Source organism: Myxocyprinus asiaticus, chromosome 21 (genome assembly GCF_019703515.2).
Source record: "Myxocyprinus asiaticus isolate MX2 ecotype Aquarium Trade chromosome 21, UBuf_Myxa_2, whole genome shotgun sequence".
Taxonomy (NCBI): Eukaryota; Metazoa; Chordata; class Actinopteri; order Cypriniformes; family Catostomidae; genus Myxocyprinus; species Myxocyprinus asiaticus.
In genome coordinates this window covers 28,111,478-28,135,523 of record NC_059364.1, presented here as the reverse complement: position 1 = coordinate 28,135,523, position 24,046 = coordinate 28,111,478, and the positions used below count along the sequence as shown (strand labels likewise).

Below are 24,046 nucleotides of genomic sequence, written 5' to 3'. Positions count from 1 at the left end.
AAGTTTTTATAACTGTGACCTTAATTGCCTACAGTCTGTAAGCTGTTAGTGTCTAAACGACCGTTCCACAGGTGCATGTTCATTAATTGTTTATGGTTCATTGAACAAGCATGGAAAACATTGTTTAAACCCTTTAAAATAAAGATCTTTAAAGTTATTTGGATTTTTACAAAATTATCTTTAAAATACAGTGCCCTGAAAAAGAGACGTTTCTTTTTTTGCTGAGTTATATATATATATATATATATATATATATATATATATATATATATATATATATATATACATACATACATACATACATACATCATATATATATATATATATATATATATATATATATATATATATATATATATACATACATACATACATATACACACACATACACATACGTAGTGCAAATACAAATCTGTAATATACAGTGCAAGGGAATGTAATGGCAGAAGAGGTAGGTCAGGATGTGTTAGATAAATATAAAAAGATTAAACTGTGAATTGCACGTCATTATTGCTCAAAGGAGCAGTTTTAACTGTTCATGAGATGGATAGCCTGAGGGAAAAACTGTTCCTGTGCCTGACTGTTCTGGTGTTCTGTGCTCTGTGCTCTGAAGTGTCGGCCAGAAGGCAACAGTTCAAAAAGGTAGTGGGCAGGGTGAGTGGGGTCCAGAGTGATTTTTCTCACTCTGGAAGTGTATAGTTCTTGAAGGGAGGGTAGGGGGCAACCAATAATCCTCTCAGCAGTCCGAACTGTTCTTTGTAGTCTTCTAATATCCGATTTCGTAGCTGAACCAAACCAGACAGTTATAGAAGTGCAGAGTACAGAATCAGTGACTGCTGAGTAGAACTGGATTAGCAGCGCCTGTGGCAGGTTGAACTTCCTCAACTGGCGAAGGAAGTACAACCTCTGCTGGGCCGTTTTCTCAATGTGGGTCTCCCACTTCAGGTCTTGTGAGATGGTAGTGCCCAGGAACCTGAATGACTCCACCAAAACCGTGATACAAACCGAACTGTGATAAATTTGAACAGTTACACCCCTAATTGATTCACAAAAGAGTAGATGTGACCACAGTCAGTCTTGTCCTAAAAAGGATAGTTCACCCATAAATGAAAATTTTGTCATCATTTACTCAACCTCATGTTGTTCTAGACCTGTATGACTTCCTTTTGGTTGAACTATCTCTTTAATGCTTCTGTTTAGCTACTTGTTGCATTGAGTTGAGTGTTTTTTGTGTGTGTGTGTGTGTGTGTGTGTTTTGGTTATCTCTAGCAACAGTGTGTTTGTAATACCAAAAGGATTTCAAATAATTACATTTAATTTACAAAGTAGGACAATTTCCATGGCAGTGTATGACTTGCTGTCTATGGGGACATCTTATGTTAAATTGTGACTATAGAAGAAGGTAAGTTGAGCTTTTTCTGTACAAGAACTGCTCCTGTTTGACTTTTTAACTAAAGCTCATTTATGGTCTTTTTTTCTTGCACTCTTGCTCCTTTTCCTTTTTCCTGTATTGATCAAGGACCCTTGTATAAATATATAAAATATATTCAATTAATTTGTTTGCTGTTTTAGGATCAGACCGAGCCTTGTATTAATTGTAATGTCAATTATATGTCAAAGTTGTGTTTTTAAGGAGAAAATGAAAAGCACATGCTGCATTGGCCGGGAATCGAACCCGGGCCTCCCGCGTGGCAGGCGAGAATTCTACCACTGAACCACCAATGCTCACGTGAGTACAAAATGTGTTGTGACAGAATCATTCGCTGTTGTTTCCTGTCCCTTTCCCCCCTCCTTTGCACCCACAATATTTCTCTGCCACTTTCTCTACCAGTGTTGGGGAGTACCTTACAAAACACAGCAACGCTACATATTCATTGTATGTTTCAGTAGATTTCCAGTAGTTCAGCTGATTTTCAAGTAGTGTAGCTTTTCCTGTAACAAGTTACTTTTTCTAACAAGCAGTGTTGTGGCCACTTTTTCCTATTTTTATGGGTGCACAAACGCCAACATTTCTAGCAGAATTATCCGTTATTTTAGTGGATTTCCTGTATTGACTTGAGCTTTAGATTGTTTGTGCTTCTAATCGGTGTCACTGCATGTCGATATCAGACACACTGAAGAAGATCAGTGAAGTTCTTGTGTTTGTGTATGCATCCGCTTTTTCAAATTTTCCAATCGAACGATTATTTCCTTTTGAAGCCGCTTGTTACCAGCAAAGTTTAAACTGTTGTTGCAGCACACCTTGTTGTAGCTTAATCTTAATACCAGGTGTAAACGGGGTCAAAGTCACAACAGTAGACAAACAGAAATCACAAATTCTATAGTGAAGTTTTGTTTTAAGAACACAAATAAAAAACTCCTGTTGCATTGGCCGGGAATCGAACCCGGGCCTCCCGCGTGGCAGGCGAGAATTCTACCACTGAACCACCAATGCTCACATGACTAATTCCTTAGTTGTCACATGGTCATACCTGTTTTGGCTACCCCTGTTATTTTGAAAAGAAAAAAAGTTTGTTGGAAGTGAGAATTCTACCATTAAACCACCAATATTACTGAAAAGTGCTTAGTGTGTTCCTGTGGTCATGTGAAGTTGAACCACATGTGGATTCTACAACAAGTGCTGCAGTAAAAAGCAAGTCTGTTTGTAAAGTGAGTGTAGAAGAAATAAGTAGAAGAAGAAAAGAGGGCTGGTACTCCAAAATACTTTAAGAGAACGCAAATAACAAATAGGTTACATGATTTTACATGGATGTATTATATTTTTGTTACTCAGCTGTCAACCTTTTCTTTTTTCTCTTTTTCAAATGTCAGCATTATCCACTTTTATGTCTTTTCAAGAAACCACAAATGACCATGTGACAACTAAGGAATTAGTCATGTGAGCATTGGTGGTTCAGTGGTAGAATTCTCGCCTGCCACGCGGGAGGCCCGGGTTCGATTCCCGGCCAATGCAACAGGAGTTTTTTATTTGTGTTCTTAAAACAAAACTTCACTATAGAATTTGTGATTTCTGTTTGTCTACTGTTGTGACTTTGACCCCGTTTACACCTGGTATTAAGATTAAGCTACAACAAGGTGTGCTGCAACAACAGTTTAAACTTTGCTGGTAACAAGCGGCTTCAAAAGGAAATAATCGTTCGATTGGAAAATTTGAAAAAGCGGATGCATACACAAACACAAGAACTTCACTGATCTTCTTCAGTGTGTCTGATATCGACATGCAGTGACACCGATTAGAAGCACAAACAATCTAAAGCTCAAGTCAATACAGGAAATCCACTAAAATAACGGATAATTCTGCTAGAAATGTTGGCGTTTGTGCACCCATAAAAATAGGAAAAAGTGGCCACAACACTGCTTGTTAGAAAAAGTAACTTGTTACAGGAAAAGCTACACTACTTGAAAATCAGCTGAACTACTGGAAATCTACTGAAACATACAATGAATATGTAGCGTTGCTGTGTTTTGTAAGGTACTCCCCAACACTGGTAGAGAAAGTGGCAGAGAAATATTGTGGGTGCAAAGGAGGGGGGAAAGGGACAGGAAACAACAGCGAATGATTCTGTCACAACACATTTTGTACTCACGTGAGCATTGGTGGTTCAGTGGTAGAATTCTCGCCTGCCACGCGGGAGGCCCGGGTTCGATTCCCGGCCAATGCAGCATGTGTTTTTCTTGGGCCAATTTATGCAGTAATCCATGGTAAATTCAAGGTTCATATGCTTAATCCTGCAATTGTACTTAATTTTTCTTGCATGATTGTTCTATGAATAGAAAATAAAATTGTATGTGTGTAAATCAGGTGTCTGTGTGTGAGCTGAGATATTTAAAGAATGGACAATTATCTCGCAGAAGTCACTTTCTCTTCCCTTCAGGCCAGGTTTTTGTTTGGATAAGCTTCATTTTGTTTAGATAAAAAAAAAACAATTAGTGGGTTTTATTTTAGGTAAGACACGTGCTATCCTGCACATCTGAGCTGAATGTTTAATTAGTTAAACAGGGTTGAAGTTTTTCCATACACAACTGATTAATCCCTGAATGACACATTCTTTCTGATGAGTTTTCCACTGCAGGCTGTTCTTCTCCACTAGGGCCTGTAATAACGTTTTCAGATTCTTAATGTTAATGCTGCTAGTGTGTAGTGTGCTGCTGGTGTGCACGATCACTGAGTCTTGGGGAAATAAGAAATCTGCGGTGTAAACAGATTTCATAGGGCTATTTTTACCTGTATAATATACTGAGGCAGTGGGTATACCTGTCCAGCACTTCAGTGGACATCTGTCAAAGACCTTGCACTTGTTCATCAGGCTCACATAAAATCTCGCTGTCTCTATCTATCTCTCTATCACGCACATTGCACATTCGGTTTTATTGGCTGCTTTCATTGGGGTTAAAAAATCCCCGGCAAATGGAACATTTAAAGTCAATGATCTGTCTAAAATACCATTACTGTTTCATTACTGTATTTCATTAAACTGTTGTCAATCAGATATCTTTATTTTCCATCAACTGCTGAGTGCACAGTGATTATAGGAATACAGCAGTAGGCCAGTAAACATGCTTTTACATCAGGGATGGGCAACTTGGTTATGAGGGCCAACATTTTTTCTTTTTTCTACCAAAGGGCCGGATTACAAATCCGCACTCTCACATTGTTCACCCCTTTACTCCTCATTATTGTGGGTAATCTTGCAGTTCCAATGGACAAATCTGTGTTCAACTGACAAGCAATACTACTTCAATAATCCATATTTATAAAGAAAATTAAATGTCTAATTTGTATTGTCTGTATATTTCCAAAAAGTATCCTCTTCTCAACCCCAATTTAGAAAGGTTTTTGGGTGCTTATTAAAAAAAAAAAAAAATCCAAATAGTATCAATGATATTACAATATTATCATCAGTAACAGTACTGAATACAAGAACATAACACTTCAGTGCATAAATAAAATAAAAAACCCTGCAACACACACTCATGGTTCCAATGCAAAACACATCTTACTGTTCACAAGACCTTTCAACAATCTAACACGACATATCAATCGCACATTTGTTTTCAGTTTCATCCAAAAAACAACTTTTTTTCATTTTTTGCAAGCCTGAGCAAAACAACATAAGATTCCTTTAGTGATTCTTGCACTGTCATGGTTTTTGTAAAAAAGTTTTGCTGCCAGTGTACAGTATTTTACCTTTTAAATCTGTGATGAGAGCAGCTCTGTATCATATACTTCTTTGTGAGCAGTGGTGTAATGGTGATTCAAATTTGAAATTTTTAATACCAAAATGTGTCTCCAAACACATGGGTTTCCCCGTGAACTCGGTAAACAGAAAAACTGTTTCCCATTTTGTCTGGAAAACACGGCTTTCATAGTCAATTTCCTTATTTTATTACTCATTTTGGCAAATATTAAGTGTTTAGAACAAGCGATCTCTACTGGTAGATAGCAGTAATAGCACCCTAGCCTGAAAGCAATCTTCATATGAACACTTTTTCAATGTACTAAAATCAGTCTTCAATTTAAGTTTGTCTGACTGTCCGTATTCAAAGATACGGCCTGCGGGCTGCCAGTTGCCCATCCCTGATTTACACAGACTGATTAGGAATTGTGTTGTGCATGTTTGTTTGTGTGTGCATGCTTGAGGTCAGTCAACAGGATATGAGGTGGCCCTCGTATACTGTTTCATCCATCATAAAATGGCTGTCTTCACCTTTATCTTTTTATAAGTGTACTGCCTACAAAGGTAAAATGCAGTAACTACAACAGTGAAACTGAAAAACTGCATCAAGCATGAGTGTAATTGAACTTCATATCATGATCACACCAAGGAGACTGCAGATGTCAAGATTTATAATGACAAATGAGTTGGAAGAGATGGATTATACCACTAGAATTGTATGGATTACCTTTATGTTGTCTTTATGTCTTTTTTGGAGCTAGCAAGTTTGGACCCAATTGACTTGCATTGCATAGATATATCCATATAATATCTCCATTAAAATATCTTCGTTTGTGTTCAGCAGAGGAAAGAAAGTCATACGAGTTTGAGACAGCATAAGGGTTAGTAAATGATGAGAGAATAATCATTTTTGGGTTACTTCAGGTATAGAGTGAATGAAAGACCAGAGTGATGCTTATTGCTTGTGTGTGATGTACACCAGGTCTTCTCACCATTTCTTCATTCCTGTCTTTCTCGTTTCAATTTGGAGGACCACTCGGACAGAGGAGTATCTCCTTATCTCCTCCTGGTCAACAGGAGGTATCTACTTCTCGTGCACCACATCTGAGATGTCCTTCGAGAACAACCTTCTAATTGTTCCCTTGTGGTTATTTCTAGTCTTGGGATTCATTCTTAGCAGGATTTCATGTGTTTTATATCCTAGAGCTTTGTGAGATAACTGAGCACCACTGAGCTTGTGCTCTCAGCTGTTTGACAAACTATATACTGAGATACAGTACATATGAAACAAAAGCTGTAGAGCTGTACATTAATTTGTCTTTGTTCATGTAATCTCACTTTTCATGTTATATTCACAGTTACATTATTAGCGAAACAGGAAGGAAATATAATCGAAGACATGAAAACCTCCCCGGTGTGAAAATTGAGAGCCATTTTCAAGGAATGGCTTATGTTACGTCATACAGTAATTCATGTTTCTTTAAATATTTATGTAGGGTATTCAGGGTGAGCAAGAGATGCAGAGAGGGGGACAGTGTGTAATGTAAGGTGCACCAACCACCATGGAACAATAGAATAGACTAGGTGCAGGTCATGATCCTGTTAGGTGCCAAATGCTGTTTTGCTGTTTTTCCGTTGCTTTTCTATGTGAACATATGTGAAACTGACATCTTACCGTTAGGTTAAAAAAGTAAACTTTTAAAAATGCGTCTCGAGACACCTGCATTCTGTTACATCCGTTGGACTGCATCTTGCTTTTAGCAAAAGAACACGCTCAGTCGGATTGGCCCCTTAGAATTTAAAGAGATAGTTTAATGCAGAAGTGTCATTAGACTGGATGATTTTCTTTTTAGATGCAGTGTTTTGATCGGTTGTTTACACGGGAGAATATGTGCTCCTGTGATGTCCAACTTTTGGTCTGCCTCAGGTGATGTCTTATTTGCTGGCACATAAAAAGCAGAAAATATCATAATTTTAAACATAATATCTAGATTTTTCTCTCTGCCCTTTGCAGGATGATATCTACATGTTTGGTGGGAAGCTGGAGGCAGGCTCCGGGAATGTAACAGATGAACTGTGGGTGTTTAATACACGTAGCCGGTCTTGGTCCCAAAGGAATCCCTTCCCTGTTCTGCAGGCTCAATACTTTGCTGTGGAGGGACATACTGCACACATAGTGGACAACAGAAATGGAGAGCCCATCATGTTGGTGATTTTTGGCTATTCACCCATTTATAGCTACTTCAGCCACGTCCAGGAGTACAACATTCGTAAGTACTGATGTCCACTGGATGTGCCAGTATATCTTGCAGATTAATTGATTGATTAATATTACTTAATTACAGAAAATATTCCTTACATATTGATGTATTGTGTGGAGTTTTAAGGCTGTCTGTCATGGTGAGGTTTTATTGCATTGTTTAATTGCATGCAGTTCCTCTTGCTACCAGCAGATGGCAGTATTATAATATGTAGTTAGCGCAATGCTTTTGTCAGTGACTCAGTGAGTTGACATTACTAGACTCATTAAAGTAAAAAGTTTCCCACTTTTTTTCTATTAGTGGGATTTTCTATTTTACGCGCTTTATTTTCTGTCACAAATGCACACACACTCAAACACACACAGGCGCTCATGGCTTTGGTTTAGGTACCACCACACTGTCAGGGTTTGAACAAAGATTAGCGTGTCTAAGCTGGTATGAGACTCCACCTACATCTCTATTATGTTCTCTCTTTCTCTGTTCTCACTTTATAAATGAATACACGAGGTTATTAGACTTGGTGAAAATTATGTTGCAGTGCATCCCACTGTGAATTTGTGAATATAATGACAAATAATTTATTGAAGTTATGCAGTTTATTAATAAACCTTTTTTATAAATAAAACCTTCTTAAACCTAAGAATTGCAACAAAAATGTTGTAACAAGACAGGCAGGCAATGAAAGGCAGAGGCCACTTGACTGTAAATCTCGGTATTTTACTTGACTGATCACCCTGTACGCTAGCATAATAATTCACATATAAAAAGGGTTAGATGAACAATTTCGACCTTTTTATGTGTTTGTGCACATTGTGTGTATTAATACATTTAGACGTTTCGAATGCCAAGTGCTGAAAAACACTTTTGCATTGGCCGGGAATCGAACCCGGGCCTCCCGCGTGGCAGGCGAGAATTCTACCACTGAACCACCAATGCTTACGCTTATTGTAATTTATAGCATATATTCTTTAAAAAAAAGTAACTTACAACCCTGCTATTAGGTCATGGGAGCATTGGTGATTCAATGGTAGAATACTTGCCTGCCACGCGGGGGCCAGTTGCGTATTGTTTGAACTCGCCAATGCAACTTGTTTTCTTTCTTTCTTTCTTTCATTTTCTTTTCCTTTTTTAATTTAAATGTTTTTTTTTCATCGAAAAACAACCAGTCTAGTAAAAACAGATCTTGTACTGTGTGTTTGACTGTTTTTGTGAATTATTTGAAGATCAGCTCACATTTCATGGCCATTTTATAAAGAAATAAATGATAAATCTAAAGGTTTTAAATTGTATTTTGACTGTCATGAATGTTCTTTTATTTAAATTGTTATGCATTTGACAAGTTTGGAACGTAAAGTCAAAAAAAAAAAAAAAAAAAAAGGAAAAATACACACATTAAACAAAAAGAAAACATACACTGAAAAAGTTGGGAGTTGCTGTCTGCTTATATATTACATGCTGGATTTTATTTGTGGCTTCTTGTGCAAGCATACACAGAATGATCATTCTGAAGACAGGACTGTGATTAGTTGGTTTCTGTTTTGAGTTTTGTTACCATGCATTATGTTTGTATTGTGAGTCGTGTGCATCTATGTTATACTGAGGTTTAAATCTAAATCTGTCAGGCATTAACTCCTGGTCGGTGGCAGAGACGAATGGAGCGCTGGTGCAGGGAGGATATGGCCACAGTAGTGTCTATGATAGCTCCTCACATTCCATATATGTCCATGGAGGATACAAAGCCCTCCCTGCCAACAAATACGGCCTAGTGGATCATTTATACCGCTATCAGGTCCACACACACACCTGGTGAGTATTTACACTATGTACATTTAAAAGTATGACTGTGTGTGTGTGTGTGTGTGTGTGACTAACCACATCAGCCTCTGCCTTGTACAAAAACCACAGATACGTTTCATCCACACACATATCAGCAGGAATCACTTTACCTAGCCGATGACTGTGCTGACCAAGACTTTTCGACATGTCTGAAATATGACAGTATTTACAAATAAGCTGGTAAGGATACTAGGAATTATGTTACGATACTTGAGGATGATAGACACAAGCCTGAGTCTTTGGAGTATCAGTAGGGCTTTAGTCCAAAAGGAATGAGTCCAACATGTCAGATCTTATACAGGGTTTTCCTCCTACCTTTCTGTAACAAGGCTCATTCTTAAAAGTGAAGTGTGTAATTTCTGCGCCACTAGCGGCTCCAAACAGAATTACACACGAGGTGTCTTTAACTACTGTATACTAACATTAAAATACTTACAATACAATGTACTTGTAGTGGAACTACATTTTGTTCTAAAAAAATTATCACAAGATTCACATTTGCTGCTACTGAGGTTAAGGTATGGGAAGGTTTAAGGTGTAAGGGTTAGGGTTTAGGATTATGGGTTATGGTTAACAGTGTAACTACAAAGTAGTGTTATGTGTTTTAGTGAGTTACTCCCCAAATCCGGTAAAGTGAGAGCAGAGCAATGGCATTTGTTTGTAATGAAAATGGGCTGGGGAAAAAAACAGAGCGCAAATAAAAGTCAAAATTTAAATGAAAAATCAGTTACATTACACAAAATGTAAGTATATGAGCATTGGTGGTTCAGTGGTAGAATTCTCGCCTGCCACGCGGGAGGCCCGGGTTCGATTCCCGGCCAATGCAAGTGTGTTTTTCTGCTATTCTCAAAGAGACATGGCAGGTGAAGATTTATTTACAGTACCACCTATGCTTTTATAAATGCTTGGGAATGCATTTTGAAATGTAAAGGTACATAAATCACAAAGTATGGGTAGAAGGTAATTTGAGGTGTCTCTCTTGTGTCCTTTTCACACTCAAAAACTGTTTACTTCAAAGTTGTTGGCTTCCCAAAGACAACTTTTGTATCCATTACTCTTAGAACGAAGCTGCTCTTATGTGCTTACAGATGGAAGGCATTAAACAAAGATGACACGTGCCCAGTTTTTGTAGTGCCTTCCTTTTTGCTTGTCTTGCTGTTTGGCCTAACCGTAAAACCTGTCTCTAAAAGTTCCCTTTCTCTGTACTGCAAGGATTTCTCTTTTGCTCTCGCATGCACAGATACAAGCCTGGCTGTGCACTCCTCATTCCCTGGTTTTGATTGGCAGAGCAAGTGAAAGGAGCTGCACAATGCATCAAACAGCGCTCCGATTACAGGGCTTGGGGTGTTTGACAGAGTGTGGAGAGGAGTGCTGAGTGGATGCAGAGTGACACAGAGTGCTCTTTATCTCACAAAGCGAACCCCCTCTCAGCCACACAAACACAATGAGGCCGAACCAGAGATGACACATGAGATGCAAAGCAAAAGAGAGAAGTGGGGAAATAATTTAGGAATGGACCTGTGTGACTTTTGAATTCAGGACTTTAGAGTTTAAAAAAGTAATTAAGAAAAAAATGTCACACTTAGGCCTACTGTTACAGCCAAAACCTTTGTTTTGTCTCAAACAATCATTTAAGGAAAATGGCAGAACATATATAGTAAATCACAGAGTCTTGAGGTTGCTTTTTAGACAGCCAACGCCTTAGATTTTATACAAACAATAAACAGTTTAATCCCCCCATAAAATAAAAATAACAACAAAATATGAAACACTGATCAAGCAAAAAAGGAATATGTTACCAATAATTATTACACAAAAACTAGTGAGCAGGTAGAAAGAACCAAACCAAAGCAAAGCACCCTAACTTCACCTGTTCTCCTCAAAAGATCTTACCTAGCTCCTAAAAAAAAGGTGAGTCTTTCGGGCCACTGCTTCCCTGGCCTGGTCTCCACTAAATAAACAAACGTGTACCAAAGAAAAGAAAAAAAAGAATATAAACCCCTACCTGCTCACTTGAACAAAAATAAACTTTATTGTATAAGGTTAAAGAAAACAAATCATCAAAAGAGCATGTTAGCTGTTACACTGCAGCCATGATGGGAAAGTGGGCAATGTCTCTATAGGGGAAATGAGGGAGAGCGCACGCGTGAGAGAGATGCAATTAACGCCCTTGTGGCTTTTATTCGAAATCCCCCAGTGACATCAGAGATCTTTTCAGGAATGGTGAGATCCCCTTCCCGCAAAGCCACCAAAAGTCTAAAAAAGAAACAAATAACAGACAGTAACATACAAAAACAACACAAAATATGTTTACACAAATACCTTTTTTTGATGAACGCCCACCTACTTCATTCCGTTACCCCTTACGCAGCCAATATTCCTAAACTAATTTGCATATAAATTCTTACATATTATTGGTGATGAGCAGTTGTAAATATACCCTGCCACAAAGTCGCTAATTTCCTACAATGGATATTCTTCACTACCGTGGTTAGATGTAACATGATTTCTATGAAACAAACTATGGCTTTTAAGTAGACCTACTCTAAACACATTTAAAACCAATAAATACAAAATATAAATATATATAAGTTGTAACAAAAATTCATTATATTCCCTCACTCCCCTAAAGTAGCCTATGACAAATTGAATAGAGCTGAAGTAGTGATATGATAATATTTATTATCAATCTATTCCTGCTTAAAGTACAGTTAGTGTTACTATAGTAAATTCAAGGGTGGTGATGTAGAATTCTGTGACAAATTCAAATGGTTTCCGTGTCTCGTGCCTTGCCTCTCACTGATTCTCGCAGAGCTGTACGTTTAAGAGCTCGAGACCGGTCTGCTCTGTCCATTGAGCCATATCCATCTACAGAGCCATACAGGTGCATCCGCCTGTGTATTTGATGTTGCTAAACCAGATACTTCAGATGTGTCGCTAGATTACAAAATCAGATGAACCGCGGTACAAATGCATACCAACCCGTATAATTGAGAACCAACTGATATACTCCAAGTCTAGATAAACATTTTAATGCAAAGAGGAACTTGACTGATAAACGCCCCCCCAATTTGTAACCTAACGCCCCCCTCTCTACTAATTTGCTCTCAGCACCACCTGGCATCCTGTGAATGCCCCAGTAGAGAACCCCTGACCTACACAAACACAAATCACAAATAAACATACAGTACACACACCCACACATTTGTATTTGCTATCTAAATGTCCTTTCCATTAAGATAGTTGGAATTACTATAGACTAACCCTAACCCTACCCCTAAAAGAAAACTTTATTTAAAAAAAATTCAGATTTAGCTCACTTTTCCCCCCAAACTATAGTTTATTACATAGCACACACCAAAGTATAGTTTAGCACACACAGCAGGATACATTGTGAAAATTAGTTGCTAGTAAACTAATTTCTCAAATGTGTGTTTAAGCAAGTTTGAACAGTGTGCTGATGTGTATGTTTGTGCATTTGTGAGTTTGTAGTTGTGTGCTTTTTTGCACAAATGCTTATGCACGCATGTCAGTGTTTGTGCTTGTGTGTGGGTAGATGTCTCTGTGGTGCCATATAACTGATGGCGTCTGTCTGTGTATCTGACTGACCCTGTGGAGAGTGACCTTCAGACCAACTGTTCTTTCCCATAAGCTAAATGCACACACACTCACACTGTATTACAATAGCCAATGAGAAGTGTGTTTGCTTTTCCCCAGGTTTATTCTGAAGGAAAGTGGTCTGGCAAGATATCTTCACTCTGCTGTGCTGATCAGTGGAGTTCTGCTTGTGTTCGGGGGAAACACTCATAACGACACCTCGCTCAGTAACGGGGCCAAATGCTTTTCCTCTGACTTCCTCTCCTATGACATCGGTATGGACCACCTGTGGGCTCACTTCTCTGATTTCATACACTAGTGCTTCCTTTAGGGTGAAGTGTGTAATTGCAAAAATGATTATTGTTTCTAAATAGACTTAACTCGTTGCACTGGGAATTACAAAAAAACAAAAACAACATGAAATCCCATTTGGCTATTTAAATCGAGACGCATTAAAAAAATTAAATTATAATCAGATTTCAAGCCACCTATGATGGTGGTTTTGATCGGCCTGTATAAATTAGATTTCATGTGGGTTTTTTTCTGTTCAGACTATAAAATACTTCACAGATTTTCATAGGCAGTCATTGGCAAAATAATAATAATAATAATAAAATAAAATGTGATGTTTGCTGCCTGTCTGAACAAGGACAAATATTCCCACCTCAAACTCATGCCATTTATTGAACCAATGTTACTGTGTCATTCTGGTCCTATGCTCAAACATATGGAACAATATTTTTGATTGTGACACAGTGAGCTACAGTGTTTACTCTTTTCATGGGGAATCAACCTACGAATGTTTTTTAATAGTTGTCTCTGCATATTAAGCTGCAACAGGAGCTATTTTTAATTTATGCGAAAAACCATAGTACCACAAAAAACGTGCGAATAAAGCCGCATTTCCATCCCATGTGTTTAATAGAACAAAATTGTAGCCACTCTGACTCCTTTATTAATAAATCACTCGCAGTTTAGAGCATGCAGACAAAACACTCGAGAAGAACATTTCTCATGTCTGGGAGTGACAGTGTGTCACACAGTTCTGGGAGCACTATGTGTGTGTGTGTGTGTGTGTGTGTGTGTGTGTTCCTCCTTCTTTATGTTTTTGCTGTGCGGATCTATAATATATTTTTCAAAAGTTTCAATAAACCTGCTCTTCGGTTCAAGTTTGTATTCAAATTATTTCCTCTGCAAACTCTTTGCAGGCTTTGGATTTTCTAGACACCCTTATTTCAAAATGACCAGAGCAACATTTCAGATGCAACGATTGGTCCACTGGTTAGTTCAGTTATGTTGAGTTATTGGAATTTCCATCCAGCAGTTTTTATGTGATATCCCAAAATGCACTTTAAAATATGTGGATGGAAACCCAACTATGGAAAATATTTTAACATGGACAAAATTACACACAACACATTTAGTGAACCTTTTTAACATGCACTTTATCTCTGACAAAGCATTCTGTTTGTCCACCACTGTACTGTGGTTTCATTAAGCATTTGTTGATATATTACCCATATATACTTTGAGCTGTGACTTAAGTATGATTGGATTCAGTGGCGTCTTCTGAAAAATCAGAAGACATGCACACTTGGCTGTAAAGTTACTGTAATTTTTTTCATTCGAACTGCTGCAGTGTGATATTACTAACAGTTCATTATAGATAGCTGATAAGCCAGTGCAGATCTACTGGAATGCACATAATGGAATTTCCCAGAATATTGCAGACATATGCCATCAAGACAGGGACAGGATGCAGTGAGTTCATGTGTGGTGTCTCTGTAATCAGATCTTCAGTGGTACCCTGGAAGACCTCCCAGGGCAGAACCTCATAAATAGTTTTCATACCTACTACCCTGCTCACTTTCTACTTTTTAAAAGTGAATGTGTGTGTGTGTGTGTGTGTTGCTAAGTCCACTCCAGTCATGGATATAATTCACAAATCTATAAGCATACACACAGGTGAGGGGGTGTTAACGTAACTTTCCATATTCTCAGTATGACCTTTCTCTAGGCAAGACCCTGTGATGGATTGGTGTTGAAACCTTTGACCTCTGTTGGGAACTGGTGTAATGTCTGGCTGAGGGCATCTGTCTGGGGGCGGGGTGTCGAGGGGGTGGTGAGGGTATCTGCATTTAATTTTTTCACTCACTGGGTGGTGCTGTGTAGCAGAGCATTTTAAACACGTGTTATTTTTGCTCTGCAAGTTAACAAAACTTTGTTCTGCAGAGTCAGACACTGTAAACGTTGATGACACTTTAAATAATCATTTATAATGGGGTGATACAGTGAACAAAGAGGGTGTGTCATGTTTTAAATTGCAGTTGCCTTGAAATATTAAACACCAATTAACATACACGATTTAATTCAGCCCCTCTTTCCAGAGCAACAATATATTTTATGACTGTTGTTTCATACTCTAAAAGGGGTTTACTTGTCCCAGTGGAGGTTTTGAATGGGAGACTTTATGAGAAATATTAGTAAGTGATTTAAAACTTTCCTTTCAGTGCTGACAGTAATATTTAGCCATCATTAAATCCTCATTAAAAGCAGTAGAATGCCAACAGGCCAGATGGTGTCTGCTTTTTTATGAATATCAGTTTTGACTGTCTTTTACAGTACCTAAGACATGAGGGCTTGTGCCAAGGGAATAGGGTTTTGTGGTTTACAGGTACTAATGCAGTACCGTGATACCAAAAAAAGTAAATGGTACGATATCACCTTGTTGCTAATTTCAGTACCATATTACAGTATGCTGTCATTAGCAAAACGATATGAGATGTGACGTTTTGAGATGAAATCAATGACAATAAATTGCAAAAAAATAAAAAAATAAAAATAAAATATATATATATATATAAATCCTTTGGATATGGCCAAGTGTGATCATTAAACAGCAGAAGGATGTAATTTAATTAAATAAATTTACAAAATATGTGAATACAGTCACATGCACTTCACGCTACAGAATGAACAAGAAGTGCCGCTCTTCTCTGTCATCTGCTTCACACGCCTGCTCACACTCTCACACAAACGCAACACACACTACTGGTGCTTAATTTTCATGCAGTATGTTTAGAGCATAAACAGCTGTTAACACTTAAATGAACTCCTCGGGTGCAGCTCGGAGATTTCAGCTCGAGAGACGCGACGGTATTATCCCAGTATTAATGGGACACTTGATATAACTAACCCGTAAAAACAGGAAGAACTCAAAGGTCTGTCAAAATAAATGTCCCGCTAGAATGAAAGCTCTACTCAACTGGATGTGTGAAATTGAAGACAGAAAAAATATAACTACTGTATAAAAAATTTATTTTCAAAAAGTAGCACTAATACTCATAATAACAATTATATAATATTAAATTATTGTTTTAATATTCTTCTTTCTTCTTCTTCTTCTTCTTCTTCTTCTTCTTCTTCTTCTTCTACTTCTTCTTCTTATTTTCTGTAAGCAATATCACAAATGCAAGTGTTTTATCAGCATGTTGTGATTCAGCCATAGCAGCCTTGTGCCACAGGTAATCAGATTTTTTTGTATTTTTTTTTTAACATTAATGTTTTGATTAATACTGTGATGCTCTGTTGTGCAGCATTTTATTTTACCAAAAATAAAATACATTTATTTTGTAAAAAAAAAAAAAAAAAAAATAAGATTACATTTTTATTTGATTAAATCTGGATGTATCAATTTGATTAAACACCATTTGATCATAACATTTAATTCAAACATTTAACACGGAATCCAGAAAAATTAAAACGGAAAACGCATAATTTGTAACTGTGAGACTTTATGCAGTTCTTTTAATCAAGTCATTTGCTGTGTAATTTCATCAAAAATCTGAGGCTTTTTATTTGTTGATTATATTATCAATTTAGTATCGATACCGAGGTACCAGGGCTGGTATCGTACAGAAGACAAAATTTTGGTATCAGAGCAACCCTACAAGGGAAGGTGAGAGAAAGAACGTGTAAGAACTGAGGAAAGGCACTGTGCAAGCCAATAACAAATGTATTATGAACATAAATTTATGAAAATGATCCATCAAAATGTCCCATACTTTAATTAGTAGACTGGCAACTTGAACAGTGGACTGGCAACTACCTGTACTGACTGTCAAACTTTTTTTAGCATTTGGTCCAACTCGCTTTCTGTTTCAGCCAGAGTCAAATATTAACCATTGCTCAGGGCAAAAATGCCCCTGAAATTTATAATGGTGGGTGGGCAAAAAATGCCCCCATCTGTTGTGTAATGTATATATACAGTAGAGATGTGTAGCTGTCAGATATATGTATTCACTGACTCAGAGTTAAATGTGTTGCTAAAATAAACTCTTAAAACACTGGAACATGAAGAAATCATTCACAACAACTCTAAAACTTGAGATAACATTTATTTACATCAGAGTTAACCATGACGGTTGGGAATAGAGAGTTGTATAATCTAACATGGGGACCGGTCAATGATTTAAAATTGTTATTTGTTAGTTGTTATTTAATTTATAATTTTCAGATTGATCATTTGTTTCAATTAATTTATTCAGTTATTCAAAATAAATGGATGACACACTTTGTTTTTATATGAAAGAAAAAAAAAATGCCCCATAAAAAATTTAATATGCCCATGAAAATCAACTCCATAGGACAAAACAAATGTTTCTCTTTAATGATAATAATAATAATAATAAAAGTTATTTTCTGACCCTGTTTTGTGTAGTCTTCAGCTCAAGTAAAGGCAAATTTCTATGAACTCAGTGGATCATGCTGGTTCTGTTCTGGTCTCTGGTTGATGGGAGTGGTCATTTAATTTAGCTTGGCTTTGGGTTGACTCAATGTGCTCAAGCCTCATTGTTTGATTGCACTTATGTAGACTCCAAGGGCCTCATTTATGAAACTTTCATAAATACTTCCCTTGCAATTGGAAGAATCTTCAGAGAAATAAATAGAATGCCTGAAGAAGGTCTTTGACTGAAACGTTTTAAGATAATACAGATTTGCAAGCTATACAGTGTGCAGGGCTTTTTCTAAAATGTATGAGTTGGGAATAAATCATACTTATGATTAGAAATAATTGCAAGCATCAAAGAAACTTTTTTTAAATTACATATATGATATAATATACTGTGTTTTATGCAGTTTTTAAGGTTAATTTCACTCATTTAATTATTAGTTACATTTTTCATTACTCATTTAATTTCACTTGTATCATAATGTAGTCATGGTAGTTTGTCTGAAAAGACACAAAACGTTCGGATCATACCAACTAACATTTTGAAAATACAAAAACTTTCATGAATCCGAGAATTTATGTCAGAGCGGCTTTAAGAACGATTTACACAAAAATGTGTTCTGCTCGTGTTTCATAAATGAGGCCTACATTTTGCTTGAACAGCTCTGACTGGCTTTAGACATACTGGCTGTAATGTTTGTCAAAATATCCATCTTGACTGCTGAAGCACTGGCCCAAAATATACTCCACTTAAAGTAGCAAATTAGGCCTTTTTCTGATCACCAGCAGGCTTCCTGGAAATGCTCCTGTTCAAGAGGTCTTAACTGTTGGTCTTGCATTGTTCCTGTTGTGGATACATAGGGCAATCTTTCCATCATACTGCAGTATGTGAAACAGCACAACACTTCAAATTTATACTGTGTTACAAGGAATTATTTGAGTTAAATTGCTGTCAACTCCCTTTTGAAAAGATTCAGCCAAGACCAGCAGGAATTTTCATGGTGGTCCAGGTGGGTTTATGTAGGTTTGGTTCTGGTCTTACTGGTGGACCTGTATAGGCATGTTCTTCACCAGCAAAACTTAGGTGATGAAGCTGGCTAATAAATAAAATTAATAAAAATAAAGAGAAAATATCATAAAAAGTGCCTTTTACCCAGGGGGAGGGGGGCTTTAGCCCCATTGTACCCTACATATTTCAAAGCTGCTTGTTTTTTAATTGTTGCAGGAAAGTGAGTAGGTGGTATATTTTTAACATTTTGAAGAGTTAAAAATCCCATTGGAAACACCAGCACACCAGCATCCCATACTTGAGACCAGACCAGCATCCAAAATACAACATAAGTTGGTGACCAGTCATGCTGGTCGTTTTAGCAGTGCTGATTGTTATTGCATTGAGTGCAATAGTAATGCTCTTTTATTTGGAATTTATCTCCTTTGCAAATCTGACTTTCACTGCAACTGAAACTGCAACTCAATTTTTCAAGTTGACTTGCAGTCACACATATAATCTGTTATATCACTTAAGCCGTGGTCATATTACACTTCGCACTTCATTCACTTACATTCATCAGCATCCGAAAGCAGGAGGCTGGAAACGTAAGCTCAGTTTAGTATTCCGTTGTATACCAAAGTTCAAGCTTATTGAACTTTCTTCTCACTCCCACAGAATTCGGAAAACGAGAAGACATGACCAAAAGAAGATCGAAATAACACACACCGACCTCTTGTTTCAATAAAAAGAATAGGGTTCAATGGGGCTAAAGGAAAACCTTAAGGAAAATGTTATTTTTTTCTGGTCACAAAGTGTATCAAGACAGAACAAAATACATTTATTTTAATAATGAATGATGGAGCAACATCATTTATTTGAAAATAAATAATAACAGAAAGTTGTTTTGATTAAAAATTCATTTTTTAAAAGGGTGGCGATGGAGCATTTTACCCCTCACTTGGGGTAAAAGGCCCCCAGGAGGATTATAGTGATATTGTGTAAATACAGGTACAATAGTTGTAGGGCAAAATTTGTCAACTTAGGCAAATACTTTTGAAACAACAAGATGCTTTTTTGAGTAACAATAATACTTATTCAAAATAACCACTTCGGAAAAGAGTTAATAATTTCCTGTGTAACATTTAGGCAGGCAGGACACAGGAGAAGACAAAGACGATGATGAAGTGAGAATGAAAGTGCAGTTTATTTACAATGTGAAATCCAAAACCGGAAATCCAAAGTGAAAACAAAACGGACATAAACGACTTGACATGAAAGAACAATGACATGACGTTACACCAACAATACTTGACCAAAGACAATGGCAAACATGAGGGCTTAAATACATGGACATGGGCAAACACATGACAATGACAACCAATAACAAGACTAAACTAGTAACAAGATAACAAGACTACTAAAACATGAACCAATGAAAAGACAATACTAATAAACAAGATACTTAAACAATGAACCAATGAAAACAAGACACATGAACAGGGGAAACACATAACAAGATCACATGAGGGAACAGGAAAACACATGACATGAATATATGACTATAAAACAGGAACTAAATAAAAAAAGACATGAACACAAAACATGAACAAAAAAACATTTAAATGTGACATATCCCCCCACTAGGGTTGGCTCCCGATGCCCCAGAACATAATAAGTTCCATCATGGAGCTGGGTGGGGAATCTTGGAAAACATAGGGGACCAGACGGGGCTGGAGACCATGGTGGGACCGGCGGAGGATCTGGAGACCGGCGTGGCTCAGGAAACCAGGGAGGAGCCGGTGGCAGGTCTTGCGAGGCAGGACGTGGAACGTGTCTTGCGAGGCAGGATGTGGAGGCAAAGACCCAGGGGGTACAGAGTTGGCGGCCGTGGCGACTTGACGTGGCAGGGCGGCCGTGGCGACTTGATGTGGCAAGGGGGCCATGGCGACATGGCCAGGCGGGGCTGCTGACTAGCCATGGTAGGCGTAGCAGCTTGGCTTGGCATGGCAGGCGGAGCCGTGGAAGGTGGAGCCGTGAGAGACTCGAGGGGCAAAACTGGAGAACCTGGAGCCCGGAGAGTAGCCGAAGGCTCGAAGGACCAGGGTGGAGCCAGAGACATGGAGGACCAAGGCCATGCCGGAGGCTCAGAGGACCAAGGCAGAGCTGGGGGATCAGAAGACTGAGGCGGAGCCAGTGGGGCTGAGGACCAAGGCGGAGCTGTAGGGATGGAGGTCCCCGGTGGAGTCGAAGAATCAAGGCGTAGCCGGAGGATTGGAGAGCCAAGGCAGAGCCAGGTGACCGGCAGAACAAGGAGGAGCTGGAGGGATGAGGAACCCTGGTGAAGCCGATAGGCTTGAGGACCACGGTGGAGGCGAGGGAATGTAGAGCTGAGGTGAGGTTCAGGGATCGGAGGGCCAAGGTGGAGTCCAGGGCTTGGAGGGCCTAGGCGGAGTCGGAGGGTCGGAAGTTACCCTTGTCTGCGATGTCACCGGGGGCGATGGTTGAGCCGGTGATTTGGGGGGAACTGGCTGATCAGGAGGAGGAGGAGGAGGAAGAGTACTCAGGGTGGGCACAAGGGCAGGACCCAACTCCAGGTCTAATAGCTCAGTGAGAGCTGGCTCTGGGATGGACGAAGCTTGCAACACTGGCTTTGGGACGGATGAGGCTTGCAACACTGGTTCGTTGGCCGCGGTAGGCGTGGGCGTTGGCTCGTTGGCTGTGGCAGGCGTGGGCGTTGACTCGTGGAGCAGAGGCGGGCCTGTGACATGGCATGGAGCAGACTGAAGCTTGGCTGTGACATGGCATGGAATAGATTCAGGCATGGCTGTGACATGGCATGGAGTAGACTCAGGTGTGGCTGTGACATGGCATGGAGCAGACTGAAGCTTGGCTGTGACATGGCATGGAGCAGACTCAGGCGTGGCTGTGACATGGTATGGAGTAGACTCAGGCATGGCTGTGACATGGCAGGGAGCAGACTGGGGCGTGGCTGTGACATAGCATGGAGCAGACTCAGGCGTGTCTGTGACATGGCATGGAGCAGACTCAGGCGTGGCTGTGACATGGCATGGAGCAGACTCGGGATCCGGGGCAGAAGGTGGCGCAAGCTCGCCGACCATGACGTGGGACCATGGCTCGGTGACTATGACGTGGGACCCTGGCTCGGTGACCATAACATGGGACCTTGGCTCGGTGACCATGACGTGGGACCCTGACACAGCGACCATGATGGTGGATGGCTCTGATATGGCAGTCATTGTAGGAGTGCATAGTTCCTCATCAGCCACTCCTACAGTGAAAGATGAACCGCTCAGTTGCAGGGCTAAATCCATGTATTAAGCCAGACTGAGGGTAATCCGACTACCAGGCATCATGGAGGAGACCGGCTCACTCAAGCCTGCCCGGAAAATGTCTCTCATTAAAACCAACCTTGCAGGCCAGAGCGCAGAAGTCCTCCACATAACCTTCAATGGAAAAGTTTCCCTGGCGTAGGCGTAGTAGTTGAACTGCTGGGTTCATTTTGAAGGTCGGGTATTCTGTAACGTTGCTGACGTTGCTAGCAATGACAGGAAGACAAAGACAATGACATGTGAAATCCCAAGTGCAGTTTATTTACAACATGAAATCCAAAACCAGAAATCCAAAATGAAAACAAAACAGATATACATGACATGACATGACATGAAAGGAAAATTACACGACATTACACAAACAATACTTGACCAAAGACAATGGCAAACATGAGAGCTTAAATACATGGATATGGGCAAACACATGACAATGACAACCAATAACAAGACTAAACTAACAAGATAACAAGACTACTAAAATATGAACCAATGAAAAGACAAGACTAATAAACAAGATACTCAAACAATGAACCAATGAAAACAAGACACATGAACAGGGGAAACACATGACAAGATCACATGAGGGAACAGGAAATCACATGACATAAACACATGACTATAAAACAGGAACTAAACTAAAAAATAAAAGACATGAACAAAAACACATTTAAACGTGACATCCTGTTCATTTCAGTCGCATTTGGCATTTCATAACATCTCAAGTATTCTATTCCATTGTGATTGGATCAGTCAATGTGAGCCCATTTTGAACATTTTTCGTAACAAATCTATTCCCCTCACCTAAGAAAAACAGTTAGTTTTATGGAACAGTGTTGTTTTTATTTATTTATTTTTTACAAATACTATCCTTTCACTTTTTGGACAGTTATTAAAACACTTTTTATTTAATCACCTTGAACAAAACTGTAAATGATAAACAAGTAAATTGTCTAAAATGTAATGGATAATTCAATGGATCCTCATTATCTACATAAATTTGCAACATTTAAAAAATGATTAAATACTCTAATTACTTAAAAATCAGACTTTAGGCACTGCAAGCAATGATCTCATAAATCAGGAATATTTTGCAGTGTATAGTGACAAACAGGTGTCAAGGAAAGTACTGTGGTATTTTTTGTTGCTGTTTAGTGTTTTGGGAGAAAATAACATCGAAAGTGCATTTTACTCAGGGGGGCCTTTAGCCCCGTTGTACCCTACATATTTCAAAGCTGCTTGTTTTTTAATTGTTGCAGGAAAGTGAGTAGATGGTATATTTTTAACATTTTGAATATAACATTATTTGTTATTTGTGATTTATTATTTGTTAAAACTAGGGATGTCCAGATACCAATACTGGTATTGGAATCAGGTCCAATGCCACACTCATGTACTCATACTCATGTGCTCATAAAAATGCTCTGATACCAAAAACCGATCCCATCTAAAGTACCAATTTCATTACATAAACAATCAGCGCACAAATTCTAGTCACATTATGTCCTAGTGAGATTATTTAACAGTAAAATTTGCAGTTTAATGAGATAAATACTGTATATAGTTTGCATGTCCAGCACGCTTCAAATGTGAGCAGAGCACTAGTGAATGTGTGGAAACAGTGTTGTGCCGACGCCGGCTTCACGTACCTTTTAAAGCTCCTCCTTAGCACTATTAACACTAAAACACTATTGTGGCATGGGGGCGTGGTCATGTGTCGGTAAGGGAGAGCGGTAAGGCTCGTCACCTGGGTTGTAATTATCTCTAACACCTGTCTCTCATTATAGTGATGGCGGAGGGAGACCTGAAAAGGCTCGCCAGAGCGTTAGAGCGGGGAGAGAGTGACCTACAAGCACAAACAGCCGATAGTGCTTACCTTTGTTTATTGCTTATTTTTGTTCCGACGGTTACTGTTGATTGTGTGTGAAGCTCAAAATTAAAAGACACAAACATAAACACATGCAGGGCAGCTGCCCGTAACTATCTCTTTCTCGAACTGCCGCCTCCAGTCGCCTTTATCCCTCTCGAGGGCTTGATTAGCCTGATTAGTGGCCGGGTGTGCAGCATCATGACCCGGCCCCGCCCTCCTCCCTGCCACAACTATC

The 24,046-nt window shown here is 38.9% G+C and overlaps 1 protein-coding gene and 6 non-coding genes across 9 annotated transcripts in view; 4 read left to right on the top strand and 3 right to left on the bottom strand.

Annotated features, from left to right (window-relative positions):
* atrnl1a (attractin-like 1a) overlaps nucleotides 1–24,046 on the top strand; it is a 398,015-nt gene that overhangs the window by 56,897 nt on the left and 317,072 nt on the right. For all 3 annotated transcript variants that reach the window (XR_007892410.1, XM_051648603.1, XM_051648604.1), the window contains exons 8-10: nucleotides 7,192–7,447; nucleotides 9,061–9,244; nucleotides 12,992–13,146. Coding sequence is in view for 2 of the 3 variants with exons in the window: in XM_051648603.1 (XP_051504563.1) it covers nucleotides 7,192–7,447; nucleotides 9,061–9,244; nucleotides 12,992–13,146 (595 nt within the window). In the remaining variant the exon portion in view is untranslated. The remainder of the gene's footprint in view (nucleotides 1–7,191; nucleotides 7,448–9,060; nucleotides 9,245–12,991; nucleotides 13,147–24,046) is intronic.
* On the bottom strand, nucleotides 1,655–1,725 carry trnag-gcc (transfer RNA glycine (anticodon GCC)). Its single transcript has one exon. It is a non-coding gene; the product is annotated as a tRNA-Gly (tRNA).
* trnag-gcc (transfer RNA glycine (anticodon GCC)) lies at nucleotides 2,364–2,434 on the bottom strand. Its single transcript has one exon. It is a non-coding gene; the product is annotated as a tRNA-Gly (tRNA).
* Nucleotides 2,883–2,953, top strand: trnag-gcc (transfer RNA glycine (anticodon GCC)). Its single transcript has one exon. It is a non-coding gene; the product is annotated as a tRNA-Gly (tRNA).
* Nucleotides 3,592–3,662, top strand: trnag-gcc (transfer RNA glycine (anticodon GCC)). Its single transcript has one exon. It is a non-coding gene; the product is annotated as a tRNA-Gly (tRNA).
* trnag-gcc (transfer RNA glycine (anticodon GCC)) lies at nucleotides 8,304–8,374 on the bottom strand. Its single transcript has one exon. It is a non-coding gene; the product is annotated as a tRNA-Gly (tRNA).
* Nucleotides 10,030–10,100, top strand: trnag-gcc (transfer RNA glycine (anticodon GCC)). Its single transcript has one exon. It is a non-coding gene; the product is annotated as a tRNA-Gly (tRNA).